The sequence below is a fragment of the Electrophorus electricus genome, chromosome 11 (assembly GCF_041902795.1).
Source record: "Electrophorus electricus isolate QZ-2024a chromosome 11, ASM4190279v1, whole genome shotgun sequence".
Classification (NCBI taxonomy): Eukaryota; Metazoa; Chordata; class Actinopteri; order Gymnotiformes; family Gymnotidae; genus Electrophorus; species Electrophorus electricus.
The window spans coordinates 10,742,499-10,768,083 of NC_137507.1; the positions used below are offsets into that span (position 1 = coordinate 10,742,499).

A 25,585-nucleotide genomic window follows, 5' to 3' on the forward strand; every position below is an offset into this window, starting at 1 on the left:
AGGTGAATGTACAAAAGTCTGGTAGCAAAATGAAAATCAAGAAAGAAGAATGCTTTGCTTGGTATGGTTTGGTTTGGCTTGGCTTGGCTTGGCTTGGCAACTCCTTTCACGGTAAGCCATTAATGCGCAGCATCCTCCCTACTGACCTGCGGGTTGAAATAGGTGATAGGAGAGACAAAGAACAGGTGCACCGGGTTAGTAGGCAGGTGATTGGGAACGAAGTAGGCGTTTCCGTTGTGTCTCATGGTGAGTGGGCATGGTTCCCCCGCGGAGAGGCCGACCCTTCGTGACAAATTTCACCATGACAACCAGCCCTATGCTGTGACTACCAATCCCACCATGCAGCTGGTCTTCACAAATGCACAACATGTATTCAAAATCTAATAGCTCATTATACCAATGGTGGAACTGTTAAGGTTCTACTCCCTTTGTGCAGGGAGACACTCTGCTAGTTCATGATGTCTAGGTTTGTCTGATGGAAATTATACGATTGGGAGGTTAGAGCCATAATAAAAAATGTGACAACCAGCCCGTCTCCCGTAATTCAGATTACATGTAGATTAATGATGCTGATATTCACTCACTTACTCAGATCCCTTTTTACTCCTTGTTCAGATTGCTTGCAGAATGAAATTTGACCAAAAGGTTAAGACCAAAAATGATTAAGACCATATGAAGCTGTTTTGGTTATTTTGCATCTTGGGCAAAGTCATCATGTAACGTGTATGAGAATTTTATTTCAGTTTCCTTTTTATTGCTGAGTTAGCTCACCAGTGAGCTTGTTGTCGTTTACGTTACAGAGAATAAAGAATCTCATCAACTCCATAACTGTCTTGCTAACAAGGGGAAAACAGGACATGGGTGAGTACAATAAGGAGGCGGAGCACATGAAACACAGGGCACAGACAATAACTAAAACACATCAATTACCAGGTGATGCTGTTGCCAGGAGAACCACCGAAATCTTAATCCAGAATACCAAAACTGCCTAATTCAAAGCCCAGTGTAATGACACTATAATGTTAAAGTAGGTTCTGGTGAGTAATAATATCAACATTAAATTCCAGAGACTAGCAGTGTTACGTAGCCAGACTGACTGATGGGATTTTTATAAAATACAATATTGCCAAGGCTTTGAAAATGTTTATATTTTAACTTCACAAAATAATAGAAATAAATTGTACAAAATCAACAATAATAATAATAATAATAATAATAATAACAGTATTACTATTATTATTATTAATAATAATAATAATAATAATACTAATAACAATACTACTACTAATAATAATAATAACAACAATAATAAAAATACTAACACTACTACCAATGATAATAATAACAATAAATATAGATGCGAGCAGCACTTCCGGGGCCAAGCACAGTCTTGCCAGTCTGACATGAAGCAACGTGGATGCAGAAATCACCTTCCGTGGACACATAACATTCTGACTGTGTCCACTATTTCCTGAAGATGCCGTGAAAAAGGTGTTTGAGGTTAGGTGACAATGAAATAAAGTGTTTTGATGAACTGGAAATTTGATTGAGGAGCTTCCTAAGTTAATACAAATGTACAGACATAGACATATACATGTATAGATTGGAATATCCCCTGCCCTCTATCCAGTCATTAAAGGTTTTAAAATGTATACAATAGCAATTTGCATATAATGAGAAAAGCTGGTGACTGAGTTTTTGATGATGGTCTAAAATTGAACTATTCAGTGCTGTTCTATTGTTTGTTGCACCATACTGGAAGTTGTGGATGCCTGACTGGTTAGTTGATATGGAACTGAATGAAAGGCTATATGCATGTGTCTGGTTACATCACATTTGTGAATGTTTTATGAAAACACCCTGTCTCTTTCCAACTGTCTCTTTGCAACCAAGACAAGTCAAGGTGTTTACAATGCACAAACTGGCATTTTGGGTCTAATGTGAATTGGTGGGGAATTTCTGAGTTTAGTTTTGGTGATAGTATAAAAACATAAGAACTGTACCGTGTTGCTGTTATAACCTGCACTGATTATAAGTTAATATGACTGCAAGTACAATTAGGTAGCCCTGTTTACTGTGATGTTCTATATGCTATGGCATTAAACTTTATTAATTGTTACATTGTATCATATACATTCATACCAGTCTTACTGGAGGGCTTAAGGAATTTTTTGTGAACAAGTATCTGAAGTCTCTTGTAGGTTGAGTCATGCACTCAAACATTGCAGGTAACATCATACTATAATTACATGTTTGATATAATTGCAAGTATTTATGTGAACTACTTTTATTGACTTCTGCCCATTTAGGTTTAAATACAAGTCCTGTGAAGTGCAAAGTAGGTAACTGTGCACTGTAGAGCCTCCCAGTGTCATAACTGGTTCATTACATGTGTGTCTGTCTGTATGACTGTGTAGGAGTTATGGACTTGAATGTGTTTTCCCTACTATTCCCTACTCCCTACTATTTTGTCCACCCTTCCACCATGACTCTCTGTCCTCTCTCTCTTTGGCGGCAGTTACAGATTCTTTCATTTTTACACTCTCCTCATCAATGATTCTTCTGTGCTCTCTCTCCTATAGACCTGTAAAGTCCTCCCCACATGCCCCCTCACCAACAGAAACACTCCGCTGCCACAGGAGAGAACTAAGGACTGCAGAGAGGTGGTGGAAGAAATCTCACCTAGATTCAGACCTCAGCTCATACCAGTCTCTCTTTTCCAAGTTCTCATTGGACATAACATCTGCAAAGTCATCCTACTACAGAGGAAAATTTGAATAATCAGCATCTGATCCACGCAAGCTCTTCACTATTTTTCTTCTCTCCTTAATCCCCTCTCCCACTTCTTCCTCATCTCTTACTCCTTAGGATTTCATCACCTTCTTTGAGGAGAACGTTGCGGCAATCTGCCAGTCCTTTTCCTCTGTTCCCACTCTTCCAACCAGTGTGCATTCCCCAACATCCAACTCTCTGACTTCTTTTTCTCCTCTCTCCTCAGGTGAAATTCTTCAACTTCTGACTTCCTGCAATCCATCTACATGTCCACTGGATCCAAGTCCTTCCACTCTGTTCCAGACAATCTCAAGAGATCTGCTTCCTTTCATCTCTGTCATCATCAACAACTCTGTATCTTCTGGATATGTGCCAACTGCATTCAAAATCGCCAAGGTGGTAGCAATCCTCTGATCTCGATGGCTCCAACATTGCCAACTACAGACCGGTATCACTTCTCTCTTTCCTCTCAAAAGCCTTTCCTCATTTATCTCTTTTCCTCACCCAGAACCAGCTGCATGATCCCAGTCAGTCTGGCTATAAACAGGCACATTCTACAGAAACAGCCCTCATAGCAGTGATGGAGAAACTTCATGCTAGAAACAGCCCTCATAGCAGGGACGGAGAAACTTTAAGCTGCTAAAGCTGCCAAACTGTCATTTGTTTTGATTCTTCTAGACCTTTCAGCAGCCTTTGACACAGTAAAACACACCATTCTCCTCTCTAACTGTCTCCCCAGGCTTGGTGTGACTAGTTCTGCATGGAAATGGTTTCAGTCCCATCTGGAGGGACGGTAATATCAGGAGACAAGGAAAGAATCCACAATCAAACCATGTAGACTCTCCACTGGTGTTCCACAGGGCTCAGTATTAGGTCCCCTTCTCTTCTCTTTATATACTCGTTCTCTTGGTGATGATCTTCTCCTACCACTGCTATGCTGATGACACTCAATTATTTCTTTATTTTCCACCCTCTGACACACAGGTCTCCAGACGTATCTCAGCATACTTGACTGACATTGCGTCATGGATGACAGCCCATGACTTGAAGCTTAACCTCAGTAAAATCGAGCTTCTGTACATCTCGGTACTCCCAAGCCTTACCATGACCTCACTGTTTCCTATGAGAACTCCCTGGTATCACCATCCGAAGCTGCCTGTAGCCTGGCCATAACTTTGGACAACTAGTTGTCATTCTCAACTCAATGTTTCTAATCTGACCCGGTTCTTTGTAACATATGAAGGATTCAGCCCTTTCTCCTGCAGGAAGCTGCCCAGGTGCTTGTGCAGTCTTTTGTGATCTCAAAGCTAGACTACTGCAACTCACTACTTGCTGGTCTTCCTCTAAGAGCCATCAAACCTAAACAACTTGTCCAGAATGCAGCAGCATGACTGGTCTTCAATCTTCAAGGGTTCATAAGTTACTCTGCTGCTGCGCTCCCTTCATTGGCTTCCAGTAGCTGCACACATCAGATTTAAAACCTTGATATTTGCCTACAAAGCCAGAAATGGACCAGCCCCTTCATACATGAGGTCAATGGTCAAAGCCTTGTCGTACACCTACGACTGCACAGCCACTTCCAGCTCCACCATCATTGTCAAGTTTGCTGATGACACCGTTGTCATGGGCCTGATCTCGGACAACGATGAGAGGGCCTACTTGGAGGAGATTAAACACCTGGAAAACTGGTGCCAGGAAAATAATCTCCTCCTAAACGTCAGTAAGACAAAGGAGCTGATTGTGGATCGCAGCAAGAAGCAGGAGCGGCACTACCAACCTGTGAGGATCAGTGGAACCACGGTGGAGAGAGTAGATAGTTTCAGGTACCTTGGTGTTCACATCTCGCAGGACCTGTCCTGGTCCCGCCATACCAACCCCCTGGCAAAGAAAGCTCTTCAGCGTCTTTACTACCTCAGACACCTAAGATACTTCAGACTGCCCTCCAAGGTACTGCGGAACTTCTACACCCGCACTATCAAGAGCATCCTCACGGGGAACATCACAGTCTGGTTTGGGAACAGCACCAAGCAGGACAGACAAGCACTCCAAAGGGTGGTGCGTTCAGGAGAATGCATCACTCGTACGGAACTTCCTGACCTGCAGACCATTTACTACAAGCGGTGCCAGACCAAGGCCAGGAGGATTGTGAAGGAACCCACCCATCCCAACAATAGGCTGTTCTCTCTTTTGAGGTCAGGGAAGCGCTTTCGCTCCCTGAAGACCAAGACAGAGAGACTGAAGAGGAGCTTCTTCCCACAGGCAATTCGGGCCCTGAATCAGGGAAACTGATAAACTGTGGGGACCACCACCACAATGTAACATAACTGTAAATATGTTCAATTACCACCATGTAACATAACTGTAAATGTCAATTACAAGATGGGACATTGTGTACATACATATCCATATATACATTGTACATTGTGTATATAAACATAATATACATATATTGTACATACATTGCTAATATATTTTTGTATATATATATATATATATATATATATATATATATATATATATATTTCTCTATGCACCCCTGTTTTACTTTTTCCTTAGGTTGGACAGAGCACTCAACCATTTCACTGCGAGTTATACTGTGTATGACTATGTATGTGACAAATAAACCAAACTTGAAACTTGAAACTTGAAACCGATCCGTATCTCAAGTACTTCGAACCTCAAGTACGGCTCAGCTTGAAATACCATGCTTCAAATCTCATGGAAGACAAGCATCTCACGGAAGATAAGCATTCTGTCCTGGCTCCAAGATGGTGCAATGAACTTCCACTTGCTGTCTGGACAACAGAGTCCCTTGCTGTCTTCAAATGCAGACTGAAGATCTATCTATTCATGGAATATTTCAATGACAACTGACTCTGCTCCTTTATTGACTGACTAAATTAATAGTATTGTTTATTATACTGATGTTGTTTAACAATCTCTAGTACTTATTGTTTATTACAATTATCATTGTTTAAGATTGACCTTATGTATTTTGTACTTCTAGGCATCAGCAGTGATCCCTGTATTTGTACAGTATGCTAGATCATTAGTATCTTGGACTCTAACCTACTGTACAGGCTAGGATATATTCTATGAGTAAATGATAAAGCACTTTTGTTAATTGCTCTGGATAAGAGCATCTGCTAAATGCCATAAATGTAAATGTAAATGTAAATGTAAATGAGTGTGCTGTAGCGTCATCTGTAGCAGCAGAGACTATTACCTACTGACCAAGTTTCATGTCTGTAGGACTTATGGTTTGGTCTGCACAATTTGTTTTAAATAATAATAATAATAATAATAATAATAATAATAATGATAATAATAAGCACTATAAGTGCTTGGACCCTAATAAAAATAGTAGCCTTGTAGGTGTCAGTTTTTACATGCAAACGTGCATGCACATACACACACACACAATGCACATGCATGAGCTGTGGCCACCCAGCCATATTGTATCTGTTTTGCATGTGTTTCCCAGGCAGGTTTTGTGGGAACAGCATGTGAGAAATGTGAGGAGAACATGTTTGGACACGCGTGCAACAATGGTGACAAAGATGATTCTTTAAGCATCCTCACAATTCTGGAGCTATGTAGTCCTTGTGTCTTAATTGTGTGTGTGTGTGTGTGTGTGCTCACAGAGCTCCCCATTTGTGCTGTGTTGCACTGTGGGCAGAATGCACTCTCTTTTGAAGACATTTCCTCTGGAAAACTGAAAATGCAAACCTGGTTTCTTTGGTAATGGGGTCCAATGCACGTGTGAGTACCTGTTTGATGGACTTCCTGGGAGCTGCTCTTTCATTTCCGTCAGAACAGAGCAGAGCACTTTTTATACAGCTTTTGCTCTGGTACTGTTGTCAGGAAGAGGTGAAATCCCTAATCTGAGCACTTTCTGACAAATTTGGTTATCAGTTAGATGTGTCTGTCAACAAAGTGTCTTATACAAATGACTTTATATAAGGCTCAAATCCAAAATGTAACCAAGCCAGCTGCCTTCATTCTTTTGAAAAATCCTCTGACTGGTTTGTCGCTATTTTTGTTTCAGGCATTGGATGTGGTGTCATTTATAATAAGACATTATGTGTAACTTTACATGTAACATGTGCAAAGGCATAATAGGACAGTTGTAATCGTCATCATGTTTGTCACTGTTGTTGTTTGCAGCGATTAACCCATGTCTGAGGAAAGTGTGTCATGAGCACACAGTTTGTATACACACCGGCCCAAATCAGCACTCATGCATGTGTGCCGAGGGCTATCAGGGAGACGGCTGCATGCCTGCAGACTCCCGCCACAGCAACTCCACTCAATGTGTTTACGATGGCCCTGGAAAGGTGTATGTGTGCACTCTTGTATTTTTTATTAATTTTAGTGCTTGTTTGTAAATAATCTCTAAGTAGAGGCAGGGTTTAGAAGCTTTGCCTGACAATGTGAAGTAGACCAAAAGATCCTCAAAAACTAGACATCATGCTGTGATTCGAAAAAATTCAGGAACAAATGAAATACAAAGTAATTGAGATCTATGAGTCTGGAAAAGGTTATAAAGCCATTTCTAAGGTTTTGGGACTCCAGCGAACTGCAATGAAAGCTGTTGTCCCCAAATGGCAAAAACATGGAATAGGGGTGAACCTTCCCAGGAGTGGCCAACAAAAATTACCCCAAGAGCGCAGCGATGACTCATCCCAGAGGTCACAAAAGACCCCACAACAACATCCAAAGAACTGCAGTCCTCACTTGCCTCAGTTAAGGTCAGTGTTCATGACTCCACCATAATAAGACTGGGCAAAAATGGACTGCATGGCAGAGTTCCAAGACGATAACCAATGCTGAGCAAAAAGAATATAACGGCTCATCTCAATTTTACCAGAAAACTTGATGATCCCCAAGACTTTTTTGAAAATACTCTGTGGACTGACGGGACAAAAGTTGAACATTTTGGAAGGTGTATGTCCCATTACATCTGGCGTAAAAGTAACACAGCATTTCAGAAAAGGGACATCATACCACCAGTAAAATATGGTGGTGGTAGTGTGATGGTCTGGCACAGTTTTGCTGCTTCATGGACTTGCTGTGGTAAATGGAACCATGAATTCTGCTGTTTACCAAAAGATCCTGAAGGAGAATGTCCAGCCATATGTTTGTGACCTCAAGCTGAAGCACACTTGAGTTCTGCAGCAGGACAATGATCCAAAACACACCAGCAAGTCCATCTCTGAATGGCTTAAGAAAAACTGAATGAAGACTTTGGAGTGGCCTAGTCAAAGTCCTGACCTGAATCCGATTGAGATGCTGTGGCATGACCTTAAAAAGGCGGTTCTTGCTCGAAAACCCTCAAATGTGGCTGAATTACAACAATTCTGAAAAGATGAATGGGCCAAAATTCCTCCACAGTTCAGTAAAATACTCATTGCTAGTTATCGCAAACGCTTGATTGCAGTTGTTGCTGCTAAGGGTGGACCAACCAGTTATTAGGTTTAGGGGGCAATCACTTATTCACACAGGGCCATGTAGGTTTGGATTTTTTTCCCCCTTAATAATAAAAACCTTCATTTAAAAACTGCATTTTTTGTTTACTTGTGTTATCTTTGTCTAATATTTAAATTTGTTCGATCTGAAAGATGTGTGACAAACATGCAAAAAAATATCAGGAAGGGGACACACTTTTTCACACCACTGTACGTACTTCTTTTCTTGCCTGACAGGTGTACATGACTGGAGGGGTTCCTTGGCAATGGAAAAATTTGCTTTGGCAATATAATGCAGAGACTACAAGATCTGAAGTCAGAACCTAGAGGCCTAACCCTAGCTGTCCAGTGCCATCAGTCTGTTTGGTGAGTGACATGTCACCTGCTCAATGCGATTGATCTGCGTGGTGAGTGACACTGGCTGTCCAATGCTAGCATGGCTTTTAGTGAAATTTGGTTGGTTGGTCATATAATTTACAGAAAGTCTAAGGTCAAGAAAGAGCTGTGCTTGACTTAGAGCTCAGAGATTCACACATGTTCTGCTGTGCCTTGTTGGTATTTCAGAAACAGTCATGTCCTGGCCTCTGATGTCACGTGGACCGTTCACTGTTTTTGTACCAAGCAACAAAGCTTTCAAATCAACATCTGTGAGTTCAGTCATACAGACCATCAATCATAAAATTATATATACACTACTGTTCAAAACTTTGGAATCACTGCATCAGTGTTCTCAATAATCCACCTTTTTGTGGATATGTACATAAAATTATTATAATGTGATATTAGAATTTAAAAATTCATGAATTTTCCAATAACTTTTAGGAAGCACATAAATACACAAATAATTTTGTCCAGAATTATGTAGAATTGTGCAGATGACTCCAAAATGCTTCATAGACATGTATGGAGAGAGTTAATAATAAAATTAATATCCAGAATACTTCACAAAGGGGTGGAAAGCAATGATCAAATCTTGAGGCAGATTATTTCAGGAGAAATTGCATTAAATTCAATTTAATGAATTATTCAATAGTTAATGACCTTTAGTTCACTAAAATACTAAATGATAGTTTAGAATGACATATTTTATTACATATTTTATTTACTACATACATTATTTAGACCTACATTGCATAAAGTTGCATAAATATGGGAACCCAAACTTTTGAAGTAGTAGTGTAAATGATAAAAAAGTGCAAAAGACATCCATGTTACACACACACACACACACACACACACACACACACACACACACACACACACGTGCATCGTACTGTTCTGCTGCTGCAGGTGAAAACTCTGGTGGCAGATGATGGTGGCACTTAATCTTTCGCACAGGTCCCCAAAGCTGGTCAGTGAGGGGCCTTGCCAGCGAACTGAAGGACTTAATAAACCTCCTATAAAAGTTGGCGAAGCCTAGAAAGCGTTGTAGTGCTTTTCGTGTAAGTGGTCTTGGCCCAGCCTCCACCTTGCCTGGTTGCATACTCACACACCCTTGTTCAATGGCGTACCCTAGGAAGTTGACCTCCTTGCGATGGAATTTGCATTTCTCCACCTTGCAATACACGTGGTTCTGTAATAAGGTCTGTAGCATGGCCCGCACATCGAGTACATGTTGGTTCCAGGAGGGGGAATAGATCAAAATGTCATCGATATATGCGACGACGGATCTTCCCAAAAACTCCCTAAGAACCTCGTTAATGTAGGCCTAGAATATCGACGGGGCTGTTGCCAAACCGTACGGCAGTAAGTTCTTTCTGTGCAGATGGTAGCAGGCTGGACCCAGTTCAGCAGAGCTCAGGAGGACCTACGTCACTGTTTAGAGCGCCACATGCCTGCTGTGCATTGTTTCTGATGGAGGGTCCAGCTATAGAGGAAACGAAGCTTGTGCCCTTGTAATCCTGGGTATATATGCAATGATTTTTTATGTGTCTTGTTTAGATGCAGTCTGCAGAAATGATTCATTTCAGTTCAGTGAAGACCCTTCAGGGCTCTGACGTCTCTGTGAGCTGCGTCGGAGAGGACCAAATAGTGAGTGATGGAAAAGTCTTGGACTCAGGAGAGGAGATTCAGGTGAGCAAGGACCAATCAGGGAACAGGGAGCACTTTCCAATCTGTAGTGTTGTGCTGTGTGTGAGCATGGGCTGAAAAGGATTGAATGTTATTTCTAAAGTTAAGTTGGCTACTTTACCATACTTAATATTATTGATATCACCCACTCTTTTTTAGGGTGAACATCAGTGTCAAAAGTTGTCAGATTGTAAACAGGAATCTAAAGTTCAATAGAGGTTTGGTTTATGGTTTTGACTGCTTGTTAACACCTCCCAGCCTTGGGGGGCACTGTGATCAGAAGGACACTGTAGACATCACAGTAAGTTCCACATAATTCCAAGATATGCTGACAAAATCCTCTACTGATATGCAGCATGCATATTATATGCAAATTATATACTTCCCATATTAAAAATGTTTCTTAGCTATGCTACACTCTCATTTTGTATTATATATAGATTATATAAATGGTTTATTTTTCTATGACAGATGCCTTGCAGATATTGTGCTGTTACAGTATCATCTGATTGCCCTTCAATAAGTAAACCAAATGTACTTTTCACAAATCCATGCCCATTTCACTATATACACATAAATGACTACCTTTATAAAAAAAAATCATAAATACTTCATCCAGCTTATACAAACACTATTTGAAAGATATTACATTTATTTTATATGTATTTTTCCATAAAGATCTCTCATTTAATATGTTCCTTGAGTTGACTTAAAGCTAATCATTTCTATATAAGTTAAATGTAACATGTTTTTGGAATGCCGTCTATACAGAGGTGCGACCTGCCCAGACGCTTCTCATCTTTGAATGGTGGATGTCAGTTTGTGCACACCATGGTCATATGGAAACCCAAGTGCTGCTCAGGTTAGTACTGCAGGGATTGCCTCGGTACAGTAATCCAGACTTCATTCACATTTTACTACAACTCATTAATCATGTTGTTGATGGCAGCTATATTTGGGCCCTTCTGGGTTCTTAAACATTGTTGCTTTTGCATAATAACAGTGAAAGTGATGGTGGCATTGTGTGTGTGATATTCTCACTACAACCTGTTCTCCAGCCTGTCCTGGAGGGCCAAGATCCCCCTGCAGTAACCATGGACAGTGTGATGAGGATCACCTAGGCAACGGCACCTGCACATGTTTTCCTGGGTTCCAGGGAGTGCCCTGTGAATTATGCATAGATGGCCACTTTGGACCAGAGTGCAAAGGTCACATTCTCTACTGAACATTTAATAATCTAGTTGAAAAGTGTTTGCAAAGCTGAGCTGTGTACTACAACGTGTGATTTTATTTATGCACCTAACTAGACTTTTTGCTAGTATGATTTCATTATACATTCAGCTTTCCACACATGAATGGCACAAGCACTGTGCCATAATCATATCCATGAAGAGCTTTTTCAGGTGGAGTGGGAGGGGGGAGCAGTTGCAAAGGCATTCTTGAGCTCCTTGAAGGCCTTGTCAACCTCCTGGGTCCACTTAATCTTTCGCACAGGTCCCCAAAGCTGGTCAGTGAGGGGCCTTGCCAGCGAACTGAAGGACTTAATAAACCTCCTATAAAAGTTGGCGAAGCCTAGAAAGCGTTGTAGTGCTTTTCGTGTAAGTGGTCTTGGCCCAGCCTCCACCTTGCCTGGTTGCATACTCACACACCCTTGTTCAATGGCGTACCCTAGGAAGTTGACCTCCTTGCGATGGAATTTGCATTTCTCCACCTTGCAATACACGTGGTTCTGTAACAAGGTCTGTAGCATGGCCCGCACATCGAGCACATGTTGGTTCCAGGAGGGGGAATAGATCAAAATGTTATCGATATATGCGACGACGGATCTTCCCAAAAACTCCCTAAGAACCTCGTTAATGTAGGCCTAGAATATCGACGGGGCTGTTGCCAAACCGTACGGCAGAACCAAATACTCATAGTGGTCTGTGGAGGTGCTGAAGGCTATTTTCCACTCGTCTCCTTCCTTGATCTGGATTAGGCTGTATTCGCTGCGCAAATCAAGTTTCGTAAAATATCTGGCCCCTCACAGTTGTTCAAACACTCCTGATACCAGGGGGAGGGGATACGGGTACTGCACCAGCAGCTTGTTGAGTCCTCTAAACCGCACAACGTCTCAGGACCCTGTCCCTCTTCTTTACGAAGAAGACTCCTGCAGATGCCGGAGAGGTCGAGGGTCTGACATACCCTTGTTGCAGAGCCTCTAATATACTGTGCCATAGTCTGCTCCTCCTCCTGAGAGAGGGAGTAGATTCTGCACCGGGAGGGCACCACTCCCTCCTTGAGTGTTACCGCGCAATCCCAGTCTCAATGCGGTGGAAGCCGTGTGGCTTTGCTGGGGCTGAAGACCTACTCCAGGTCCTGGTACTCTAAAGGAATAGGCACCTGCTTCCCGGCTTCAGGGCTCTCTATGGAAGTAGCCTGGAGGGGTACTGCCTTGTTTGGGAAGCACCTCCGATAGCAGGACATGGCCCACTGCCGGATCAGTTTTTTTTGCCCACAGCATCTGTGGATTGTGCGTACACAGCCAAGGTAAACCTAGGGTGAAAGTGTGAGACAGGCCTGGTAGGAGGAAGAAACTGATGCGTTCAGTATGTCGTCCCCCCCCCCCCCCCCCCCCCCCGGTGACAAGGAGAACCCTGGGGGTCACATGGATGATGTAACCTAGACCTACCACACCCCAATCCAAGGCCTGTACGCTTAGTGAGGAGGGCAGAGTGATGGCCTTAATACCTAGCCTCCTTGCAAAGCCCCAGTCCATGACTTTCCCAGCACCTCCCAAATCCACTAGGTCAAAAGCTGACAGTACACGGCCTTTGCACGATACCTGGACCAGATCTTAAACATGGGATGAGAGGAAGAACAACTCACCCTACTGTTGCCTCCTCCTCACTGTACCCCGGCTGCATCCAGCTGCATGGGCTCCTCAGGAGTGTTGGTTTGCCGGGCGGGTCCGGTCTCCGTTCATAAACACATCAATCTGCGCGGGTTCCTGCCACTAAGGTTCGGAATTCCATTGCGTAGTTGGCTGCAGATCTCAACCCCTGCCTTAGGCGCAACAGTGATAGCCCACAGAGCTTTCCCTGATGGGGATGGTTGAACACCACACGTAGTTCTCCAATAAATCCTGCATAATCGTTCGTAAATGGCGAGTTATTTGTTACCAATGCCGCACACCATACTCGTGCCTTTCCCATAAGTCTTGAGATGACAAACGAAACTTTAGCATGGTCGGACAGTCGCGGCTGATATCCGAAAAACAGCTCACACTGCACAGTGAACCCCTCGCAAGTATCGGGGTCCCCGCCGTATGCCTCGGGGGAGGCAATCAACCCTTTAACCCCCTCGTGTACTGGCGGGTTGACGGGGGAGCTCGTTCTGTGCTCGGTACTCAAAGTCGTGTGATGGATGCGCTGGCCGAGCGTCTGTACCACAGAGCGAACCTCTCCAATCTCCTGTTTCTGCTACTCTAGCATTGCCATCTGGACAGCCAACAGGTGAGCCCATTCAGGGCTGCTTGCTTCGCAAGAGGTGAAGTTCCAGCAACAGGTTCTTTATTATCCATTTTTAATATAAGCAACGATGGCAAGGCTATTGGCCTTCCAGGAACGGGGTAGTGGCTCGCAGTAGACTTGTGTGGTCTTGACCGCTAATGTGCAGCGTTGTCCCTCCGAACCTGTGGGTGTATAAATATGCGTACTGGTTAATGACTCGTAGGTGTCTCCTGTCAGAAGACAGGTGATTGTGAGCAGGGAAGGTGAGTGGTATGGTCCTGGTCTGGTGGGGGCGTGTCTCACTCTTTAGGGGACCGGTCAGCCGTGACACATGCTGCTAAATATAAATGGTGTGTGTGTGTGTGTGTGTGTGCTCGCATGTTTATTTATTTGTTAATATTATTGTTTTACCAGATGTCAAATGTGAGTGTAAGATGGGCTACATTGGTGATGGATACACTTGCACTGGAAACCTGCTACAGGTTCTGATGTTCCCCAGTAACTGACACTGACTGGTCTCATAAATTGTTCCCATCCCCAGCAAATCTTGAATTGCTCCAGAACTTCAGCATCAGGTCAAGAATTTGTGAGGCGTCTCAGCAACATAACCACCTTGTCCACCCTGTTTGTGCCTGATAATGACGGTCTCTATGAGAACGAGGTAGCTTGGTCCTCTCCATACCACACAGATGTCTGCATTCTTCATGAGTGAAGAATAAAGGTGTTTCACACTCCCCCTCTCTCTGGAATAGACACCGTCCTACAGGGCTTTAGAGCACCACCTGCTGGATGGGAGAGCTCTGGTGCTGCAAGCTCTCATTAACGTCAGCCATGTTCGAACACATCTGGGACATACACTCAGTTTGAAAGGGGTTCCTAGCCTGCAGAGCCCCCAGGCACTGGTAAACATTTACCTCATTTAAGCTGCATTATAGTTAGTGGATGTTCTAAGCAATTACATTTACTTCAAGTCTAAATCAGGCATGCACAATGTCTCCTGAAAACTGTTTGTGGATGCAAATAATTACCAACAAAGTTTAACAGATCCTTTCTGCCTCCAGGCTTCCTCTGGATATGTAAATGACCGTTACATTATCGAATCTGACATTTTTGCATCCAACGGGATCATCCATGTGCTGCATGGACCACTGAAAGCTCCACCCCCTCCGGCCCCTTTCCTCCACCCCGCCCACAAGGCAGGGATGGGCATCGGTGTTCTGTTACTCGTCATCCTTATCGTGGCTGGAGCATTTGTGGCCTACCATTTCTACACCCAGCAATCCAAGCCTTTCCAGTTCCACTACTTCAAGGTTAGTGTGGACACGGTGCGTCACAAGATAGCAACATGTTTTTAATATGCAAACAGAAAAATTAATCCAAACATGTGAAGAAGGATTTAATAAAAGGAACATGAATTAGACTGTTATAGTGTGTATATGCAGTATGCAAGTATGTGTGTTTGGCTTTCAGGAAGATGAGAATGAAGACAGCAGCCCTTCTGGATCAGCCCTGTACATCTCCAACCCCACGTATGAGTCCACACCTGCCCCCACTGACCCCCACCTCCCAGCAGATGAGGTAAGTAAAAGAATTACAGTTACAGATTACAGTTATGCATAATTACAGTTACAGACTGAAACAGAACAAAACTTTGTGCTGCCCGGTTCTTACACTGGACTGTGTTACAGAAGGATGACGAGCAGCAGATGGTTGCCAGTGGCTCTTATGATCTTCTGCAGGATAGCTGAAGAGATGTGGGATCTCACTCAGACACTCTCCGTACAGCTCAGAGCCTGAACTGCTGTAGAGCAGCAGGACACTCAAGTGCTGCAGTACCTTAGCAGACCATAAGAGGGCCGAAGAAAAAAAAGAACAAAGATTGAACGGCAGTTTCATAAAGCTGAACTGCAATGAACTGGACATTGACGACCCAGTAAAATAGTAAGTACTTTTTTGATTACGTGTGTAAAACTGTTTACGTCTCTGTGTGCATGTGTTGTGTGGTTGAATGTTTACATGTTTGTTGGCCTTGATTATTCCTTTGGTAGAACAAGTTTATGTTCATGTTACCACTACATGCACAAATAAACAAACAAAAGCATTTGTATCAGTTGTGATTCATAAACTCTAAGGTATATTTCACTGAACACAAATTTCTAATCAGCTGGATAACTTGAGACAAAAGTCGAGGCTATAATGTCTGCCTAGCCCTTCTGCCACTGTCTTCTCATATGTGTAGCCTGGTCCAGAATCCAACACTGCACACAGTCTGTGATTTGGGAACAAGCCAGAACGGTGCAAGTTTCAGATATTCTGGACTGGGTTATAACAGGGTTATAAATACAAGTCTTATCTGATAGAAAAAAAGTGTGTATTTAGTCTTTGATGCAATTTGAAAGAGTTGTATTCAAAATCCTTTCAGAATACAATAATACTCTCTGTGCCAGTATCACTTGTTCTCTTTCTCTCTTGGTTTACTTAAAAAAAAGACCATTGAAGAATAGAGCTTTTATTATGTGTTTTTAGTGAGGGCGAATTTTTCTCACTTTTTTCTGTCAGTAGAATAAAATATGTTTCACCGCCGTGATTATAAAATTCATAATCCTCTTCTGCCATCTTGTGGATGCAATATGTATTACAGTTATACGGGAAAATGATTTTGTCACATCTCATTATCTATATAAAGGTTTTTAAAACTTTTAAATTGAATTGTAATAAAACGTATATTCTAAAGTCTTTATTAAATTATCTACTGTTTTTGTATTTTGCAATCATCATTTCATTATTATATGCTTCCTTTCAAATAACTGAAAACCAAGCGTCATCTTTCTCAATTTAGGCTATTAAAATATAATTTGAATGTTTATACTATTCAATTTAGTTTATTTTGAGTGATAAACTAGTGCTTTGAGTGATAAACTAGTGTCTTTCTAAATCCGTATCCTTAACAAAACTAGCTGTGTATTGTCTGTCAGATACAGTATTAATCAGTGTTTAGATCAGCTCTGTGCAGGTGGCATTAAAGCTGAATCTACACTGAGTGCTTCCTCTCTCTGAAATCAGTCTCCTGTATGCTGGTGACTTTCTCACCACACTCTCCTCAGTCAGACGCCTCTAGAGACGGGAGGTGGAGTTCTGTTCATCCGTGCTGACGTTCTTTTGATATATATGGAGTAAGTCAAACATGCATCCTCTGATTTGTCACTGAAGAATCTTTGAAGATTTCCCCTTCTCTGTCTAATAAGGTAACAGTGATTGTGATTGGCAGCTGTGAGGAGCTCTCTCTCTCTCTCTCTCTCTCTCTCTCTCTCTCTATAGGGGGCTGAGGGGACACAGTTCCTTCAGTCTCTCTGGGGTGGTGGAGGTGAAGCTTGTGTTTCCTGCTGAGTTGAACAGAGTGTGTGCAGGGCAGAGGGAGATGGACAGCTGTCTGACTTTAATTCTTCTGATGTCCACAGTCTCACTCACTACTGCTGGTAAGTACACAATAACGTTTAAATCGATTACCGTATCAGATACTATAAATGTGACTCAACTCTGTAATGAATCAGTTAGTTGAGACAGTAGCGATCACCAGTATGAACAGGCTGGATATGCTGGTGTAGAAAGTGGAGTGTGTAGTGAGGTGAAGCCTGGACTCTCCACAGGCTGTGACAGAGAGGAGGAGGAGGAGGAGGAGGAGGAGGAGAAACTGCACTCAGTTCCTGAGCTCCTCCCTCCCTCCCCCACTGCACAGTACACTGGTAGAGCTCAGGAGCTCCTTCAGTCCCCTTCATCAGGACAGAGAGCAACACTGAACGTCTTCAACCCTCTTTCAGACCTTCACTCCTTCACATTATCAGTGCTAATGGGAGATGCCACCATTTCTTCTTGTATACACTTAAATGTAATAACACTGGGGTCTGCAATAGGGCTGAAACGATTCCTCGAGAAACTAGGCTAAGTCGATTACTAAAAATCATTGATGCAAAATACTAGACTCGCTAACAACAAAAATATGTCCGAATATCAAAACAGTAATAAAGCAAGGTAATATTGTATTACTTCTACTGCTGACAGATGATTATGTTGAATTAAAAGCAGACATGGAGTCTAGCCAGTCCCAGCACTGCCATCACGCTTGGGTCGTCACTGTAGAGACAGGAGAGATTCACGCAGCAGGGTGATCGGGCGGGATTCGGGTGTTATTTTACGGAAGGTTCGCTGGCAAAGTTGATACTGTTGAATTGTACCCGAGTGATTTATTGGCAGAGGCTTCGAATTTTACATTTTTGGATCTATGTAGTCGGCATTATAATAAAAGGACTGCAGCAAGTTACGTTACATACAGTTGTACTTCGAGCGAATGACTGAACTGTGTGAAGGAACAAATACGCCGTCAGGGAATCACCTATTGTGCCCTGGGGAAGTAATAAACTGGTGTTCTGAGAAATCTAGTTACTGTTTTCAAAAACTATTTCTGCTTTCACACAAATCTAGAGGCCCACTGAGCGCATGTAAAGGTTAGGGAAAGTAGCAAATGGCAAATTGCTTCGTCTTATCCGGTTTATATTTTTGTGTGTAAAACCAAAATATTTTGTGTTTGCCATTGATATCAACCATCAATTAGCATCGCTACACCAACGACTCTTCCGCTCACAAACGACACCAAATCTTGAAAAAAAAAAGAAAAAAAAAAGAAAAAAAAGGCGCCTCTTAAAATAATTTAAAATAATTTTTATTTACTTATTTGTTTTTGCATTTCAGAAAATGTTTTATTCAAAATCCAGAATGTAATATGGCACTTAAATACACTAAAGTAGGTTTAGATTTGACAAATACTGCATGTAATGTAAGCAATAAAAATGTTGATTTTTCTAAAATAGAAACCAGTTAGTCCTTCATTTTGAGAGACCTGTCATATTTTCTCCTTTGTGTATTTACTATGGCTCTTTAATTAAGCAAACTTATTTCTTATATGAGTTCTCGATTAATTGATGAAGTAATTGATAGAATACTAGATTATTAAAATAATATATTGCTCCATCCCTAGTCTGCAATAGTTTTATTGCCAGTATGTCACCTGTGCCTCCTGAAGTACAGTTCTAAGTTACTCACTCAAGTTGTTCACACTGTTCATTACTTGTACAGTCAATGAAGGGCAATAACTGGTCTTTTCATCTAATGTATTGGTAAACATGTTTAAATATACCTTTCAGATAGTTTTATATATTCTTTTTTTTTTTAATTTCTTTGCATATTTATTCATTTATTTTATTTTTACTTTCTTTCTTTATTTCTCTGTTATTGTGCCACACTTGCTACTTTTGGGAATAAATAAAGTTTGTCTTATCATCTTCTCTTTTCTTATATGAGGTAAACCAGATAAATTAAATTATAAGTCTATTGATCCTTCCTCTAGATGCTGCTCCAGGTATTCCAACACCCTGAATCCCCCTCTCTTCTGTCTCCTTTAACAGACAGTGTGAGGCTGGTGGGTGGAATCAGTCGCTGTGCTGGGAGAGTGGAGGTTCTTCATGAAGGACAGTGGGGAACAGTGTGTGACGATTACTGGGAAATGACACATGCTGCAGTGGTGTGCAGAGAGCTGGACTGTGGGGAGGCTGTAGATGTACTGGGTAATGCTCACTTTGGACCAGGATCAGGACCAATCTGGATGAGTTATATCTGTAATGGAACAGAGCATACACTGCAGAACTGTGAATCAGAAGAGTGGGGGGTCAGTATCTGTGGTCATGATGAGGATGTTGGAGTGAGGTGCTCCGGTAAGATGCAGTTAATAATTTAAAAAAAATGTAATCATCCTACCAACTTATTTTTTAATTAGATTTTGAGCATGTTGCACTTGAGTCTTACATTTTATCAAATATTATTGAGCAATCTAGTTCAGTAAAGAAATTATTTGTAATATTTACCCATACAAATAATTTCCAAAAATCAGACAATTACTAGAGATACTGTATCTCTAATGCAAACGTGCGGGATTAAAGAGAAAAGAAGAAGACCAGCATTCAGAAATGCTTCCATCACCTGTCCTGTGGAAAGGAGAAGTGATTCATGGTCATTAAAGTGATCCAAGACAATATGATGCTGACTAGTGTAACGCGTGGTGGCCCGAGTGCTGCAGGGCCAGGGGTAGGACATACAGACTCCAACGTCTGGGACGTACGTTTATTTACATAAACGACAACGGCACTTACACGTATTACAAACGATAAATATAAACATGAAACAATAGACAATAAACAAACACGATGAACATGCAAATGTTTTAACAATGACGAAAAGAACATTAACATGCTATGTCAACAATGACCAACACTCTGCACACTCTGCCACAGGTTTATATACATTTAGACAAATGAGGTGCAGGTGTGTGCAAGTGTGGTTACAAACAAAACAGCCCTCCCACTGTACGTGGTGGGCCAAACCACGTGACTCGCGGGAGGCAGGGTGAAAGTGCTGTGTATTAAGAGATGGACTGTATATTAATTCTAAACAATAAATCTAATATTATTATTACCTAAAATGATTTTTAAAGTATAACACTTGTGTGCTCTGTTCAGTATAATAATTAAAATAATTTAATTGCACAGCTCACAGGAAGTCTAGACTTACTGACGGCCCTCACCTGTGCTCTGGGAGAGTGGAGGTGCTTCGTGGGAAGACCTGGACCACAGTGTGTGATGATGACTTTGACCAGCAGGATGCAGAGGTTGTGTGTAGAGAGTTGGGCTGTGGGTGTCCTGTGGAGGTGCTGGGAGCAGCTGCTTTTGGCAGAGGGGAGGGCCAGGTGTGGACAGAGGAGCTTCAGTGTAGAGGCAACGAATCTGAGATTTACTCCTGTCCAACAATATCTTCACTCAGATACAACTGTTCCCATGATAATGATGTTGGACTAATATGTTCAGGTTAAGTATAATTATTTACATCTTTACATATGTAATATGGTTAATACTGTACCTTTATATATATATATATATATATATATATATATATATATATATATATATATATATATATATATATATATATATATATATGTGTGTGTGTGTGTGTGTGTGTGTGTGTGTGTGTGTGTGTGTGTGTCTGTGTGTGTGTGTGTGTGTGTGTGTGTGTGAATCTTTTACAACTGAATGCTGTCACACTAAGATATCAGTATTTACATACATGTATAATGACAATAAATATGAATTGAATGCTGTTGCACTAAGATGACAGTTGTTTGTTCAGGATACACAGCGGCACGTCTGGTTAACGGCTGGGACTCCTGTTCTGGTCGAGTGGAGCTCCAGTACCTCAGTGACTGGGGCTCAGTTTGTGGTGATAGCTGGGATAACAGAGCTGCCAGTGTCTTCTGTGAACAGCTGAAGTGTGGGAGTGCTGTGGCTGTGTTGGGGGCGGACTGGTTTGGGGAGGGGAGTGGCCACATCTGGGCTGATATGTTTGATTGTCATGGGAATGAGACACACCTGTCAGAATGTCCCATCTCATCATGGAGTCATGCAGCATGCTCTCATAAACAGGATGCTGGAGTCATCTGCAGTGGTGAGCTCCTCCACTCATGTACACCACATTATTGATGTACAAAACCAAAGTTTTCATTAAAAAATAAATAGCTTACTCATTTACATGTTTAATTATATTCCCATTCAGGTTCCTCTCAGGCCTTTCATGAGGGGCGAGTGCAGTTGTCTGGAGGGAGGGAGTGTGAGGGGCAGGTTGAGGTTTACTTCATCCAGGACTGGAGGAGAGTTCTCCTGGACTCCCGGAGTGTGTCTGAGGCCTCAGTGATCTGCAGACAGCTGGGTTGTGGTTCTGTGTTGAACTTCTCCAGCTCCTCTCCATCCAGCCCTGAACAACACAGCCACATGTGTATGATGGGTTTCAATTGTTCTGGGAGTGAAGCTCATCTGGGGAACTGCAGCAGTGCAAACCTCCTCAACCTGTCCTGCAGCTCCAGGGAACAGCTGTCAATCACCTGCTCTGGTAAGTGTTACATTAACCTAAAAATAGCTAATTGTTAACAATATTATTAACAGAGGTACCTAATATGCACTACATTACCCTAAAAAAGTGGTTTACAATTTTAATATTACTAATAATTGATAACATAATAACATGGACACCTAATCTACATTAAACTACACCCGAATTATGTGATAATTTACTATTTTTATTTCACAGCAGCAAAAATAATAAATTCATGATTTTGGTAAAACAATTCCAAGTATTAACAAAACCAGAGAGGTTCAACTGTCTGAACTATCTTGTACACTTAAGATTGCATATGTATACACAGTGTGTTTGTGTGTGTGTGTGTGTTTAGGTGTGTTTAACTCAGGCCACAGCTCCATCAGACTGGTTGGTTCTGGTGGAGATTGTGCAGGAAGACTGGAGGTTTTCCTCAACGGCTCTTGGGGGACAGTGTGTGATGACTCATGGGATATTGAGGATGCCCAGGTGGTGTGCAGGCAGCTGCAGTGTGGAGTGGCCCTCAGTACCCACGTACCAGCCTGGTTTGGTCCTGGAACTGGACCCATATGGCTGAATGAGGTGCAGTGTGACGGGAGCGAGACGTCCATGTGGGACTGTAGGTATCAGCTCTGTGGAGAAGATGAGTGTGGACATCAAGAGGATGTAGGAGTGGTGTGTTCAGGTAAAGTGTGCTAACTTTTAGACTGATGTATCTGATTGAGCTTCAAAGTGTATAGTATACACTAAAGTGTATAGTAATTATAATAATAATAATAATAATAATAATAATAATAATAATAATAATAATAAGAAGAAGAAGAAGAAGAAGAATAGTAATGAATTTAGGTCTGTCACAATCATAAAGTATTTTGTTTTAATTTTATATAAAATATTCGAATAATGGTTTAAATATTTTTGTTCCACTAAAGTAAGCCTGATAACACTGTAACAATGAACTTAGGCTACAACTTAACCTATAACCTACAACTTACCTAATGAACATGGTATACTGGCACATACAAATAAGTTTAAGTGGCTTTTCTGTAGTTTATCCACATTAGCAACAAAGGAACTGTCTCATTGCCCAGATGTCAAGAGAAACAAAAAGATTATTTTCTACATGATGATGTTGCTGTGCATTCTGAATGAAGGGATATAATCAAATACAGTCCACATGACCCACATCACATGATTAGTGTGTAGGGAATACAAAGGTAGATCATTTGGGGTTCCCTAGGAAATACCTGAATCACCATTTAGTTTACTGCGTGAAGAACAGGTGGTCCATCTGTGACAATGTTTAGATGTACTTTAAATAGTTCTAAATTGATTGCCTTGACAAATATGAGAGAAAATTAATATAATGATAGAAATAATGATGTAATGAATAAGACATATCAACTGTTTGGACTGAATGCAGAGCAGTGCTAAGATGGACTGAACAGACTGAAATCAGGCATCAAAGTATTACCGGTATAACTGAGCTGTGGAATATAATGCCAAACTCTTCACTATAAACAAGGAAACTCACTCTTGAACATCATTTAACTGCTTGAGCCTTACAGACACATACACACCAAATTCACATTTTATATGTTGAAACTAAAACACATGATTGGCCAATATGTGAGAAAAAAGTGTGTCAAATGATCATGGGCAGATCAAATAATCACAATGATTATAACTGTATAATTATATTGTATAATATACTGTATAATTATAACTGCTTTGTTACACAGTTATTATTGTTTTATTATGTTATTACATTGTTACTACATAGCTACCCTTGACATATGCAACATCTTGTCTTCTGGGTGGCAATTAAATACTCACATAGGCCAAGTTCTATTGCAAGGTCCTAATAACAGAGATACTGAAAGGACCTAGCTCTGATTGAAAGTGTTAGCCACGTGAGTTTGGAAAAGATTACATTTTTAACTGAATGAAATATTGCTAATAGTTTTTTTTAAATTAATTATTGCTAATAGTTAATCTGGTTCATGTTGAGAGTACATCACCAAATTTTGTTGTACTAAATATGATGACAATAAAGTGTTCATTAATTCATTTAATAGTTTTCATCTTTCTCTACTTTCACCAGAATTCAAAGAAATGAGACTCAGTGAGGGGTGTGAAGGGAATCTGGAATTTTTCTATAATGGAACCTGGGGGAATGTTTGTGTGAATGGGATGAATGAAAAAACAGTAAGTTTGGTCTGTCGAGAGCTGAACTGTGGAAGAACAGGCAATGAGTCCCCATCCAGAGCAAGAGTTGAATCATCTCCTAACTGGCTGGATCAGGTGAAATGTAGGAAGCATGACTCCACTCTGTGGCACTGCCCATCTGAACCCTGGGGACAGAATGACTGTGATAATCACATTGAGGTGGCTCACATTACTTGTTCTGGTAGGCAGATTCTCATTCCAGTTTGTACTAGTTTTATATACTTTTCCATACTGATGAGCAAACTGTGTAGATTTGTTCTCTATCCATTCAATGCTATGTAGATTACGAAATATATCTGACTAACATGGCTACAGTACTGGATGCTCTTGGAAGTTCAATCTCTGTCTTGCTCTACACACAGGAGAGAGAAATGATCATGTGCAGCAAAGTCATGTGAAATGCTCCTCCTCTTCCTCCCAGAGCCAGTGCTCCAGTAAGGACTCTCACACAAAGAAGGTCCACATTTGACTCAGGAGAGCATTAATTACAAATGCTACAAGTGTCAGTCCTCTCCTCACCATGATCAATAAGTCTGTGAATCTGACATGTTCAAATGACAGTACAAATCCATCACTTACTATATGGATTACTGATCTGTTATGATTTCCGTAGCTAGAGTTCTCAGCATGACTTTTCCTTCTCATGTTTTTTTTGGGGGTGTGTGTATGTGTGTGTTTGTGTGTGTGTGTGTGTGTGTGTGTGTGTGTGTGTGTGTGTGTGTGTGTGTGTGTGTGTGTGTGTGTGTGTGTGAGGTAGATCACCTGCCTCTCAGGCTGAGTGGACCAGAGGGAAGCTGCTCTGGGAGGCTGGAGATTTATCATAACGCTGCGTGGGGCTCCATCTGTGATGATCAGTGGGACATCAGTGATGCTGAGGTGGTCTGCAGACAGCTGGGCTGTGGGAAGGCACTGAGGGCTGATGGGAGTGCTGCCTTTGGTGCTGGTGAAGGGGTGATCTGGCTGAATAGAGTGAAGTGTAGAGGGGATGAGATTCACCTGTGGGACTGCAGTTATTCACTGAAGAATCACACTGACTGCTCCCACAAAGAGGATGCTGGAGTCACCTGTGCAGGTCAGAAGTACATGGGGGAGTCTAGGATTTCTGATTGTAATTTTTTTTCCCCCCAGAATTAATTTCCATGTGATTCAGAATTGCTGTTAATTGCTAGTGAGAGTGTGAACACGGCACTGCCAAAAATCTGGAAGAGTGTGTACATGTGTTTTGTGTATGTCTAAATGTTGTGCTTCTCTATTTACAGAGCAACCTTTGCCCCCCACCACTAGCTCCAGAACAACCACCAGAAACTCCAGCACCACAGGTTCACTAGTTTGTTTTGTCTTGGTTTTTTGTTTATCTAAATGTTTCTGAACACATCATTCCATGTTCTACAAAGTTTTATTGTTTATTTCTTTGTGCAGTTGGTCAGAGGACAACAGCCAGTTGCCCACAAACTCCACCAGCAGCTGCTCTGTCCCTCCTTTCAGTGGTTCTCCTGGGAGTGCTGCTCTTCCTGGTCTTAGTGCTTCTCTCTGGGCTGGTTTACCAGAACAGAGTGCTCAGTAGAGGTGGGACACATTCAC

At 41.7% G+C, this 25,585-nt stretch overlaps 1 protein-coding gene and 1 long non-coding RNA gene across 2 annotated transcripts in view; both read left to right on the forward strand.

Moving 5' to 3' along the window:
* LOC118241743 (scavenger receptor cysteine-rich type 1 protein M130-like) overlaps positions 1–25,585 on the forward strand; it is a 63,612-nt gene that overhangs the window by 33,824 nt on the left and 4,203 nt on the right. Inside the window, exons 10-19 of the mRNA XM_081723251.1 lie at positions 19,261–19,566; positions 20,398–20,712; positions 21,035–21,349; positions 21,458–21,790; positions 22,131–22,460; positions 23,880–24,185; positions 24,367–24,438; positions 24,762–25,076; positions 25,264–25,323; positions 25,424–25,570. Coding sequence (XP_081579377.1) covers positions 19,261–19,566; positions 20,398–20,712; positions 21,035–21,349; positions 21,458–21,790; positions 22,131–22,460; positions 23,880–24,185; positions 24,367–24,438; positions 24,762–25,076; positions 25,264–25,323; positions 25,424–25,570 — 2,499 coding nt within the window. The remainder of the gene's footprint in view (positions 1–19,260; positions 19,567–20,397; positions 20,713–21,034; positions 21,350–21,457; positions 21,791–22,130; positions 22,461–23,879; positions 24,186–24,366; positions 24,439–24,761; positions 25,077–25,263; positions 25,324–25,423; positions 25,571–25,585) is intronic.
* LOC118241652 (uncharacterized) lies at positions 15,314–15,908 on the forward strand. Its single transcript, XR_004776271.2, has 2 exons — positions 15,314–15,379; positions 15,490–15,908. It is a non-coding gene; the product is annotated as an uncharacterized LOC118241652 (long non-coding RNA).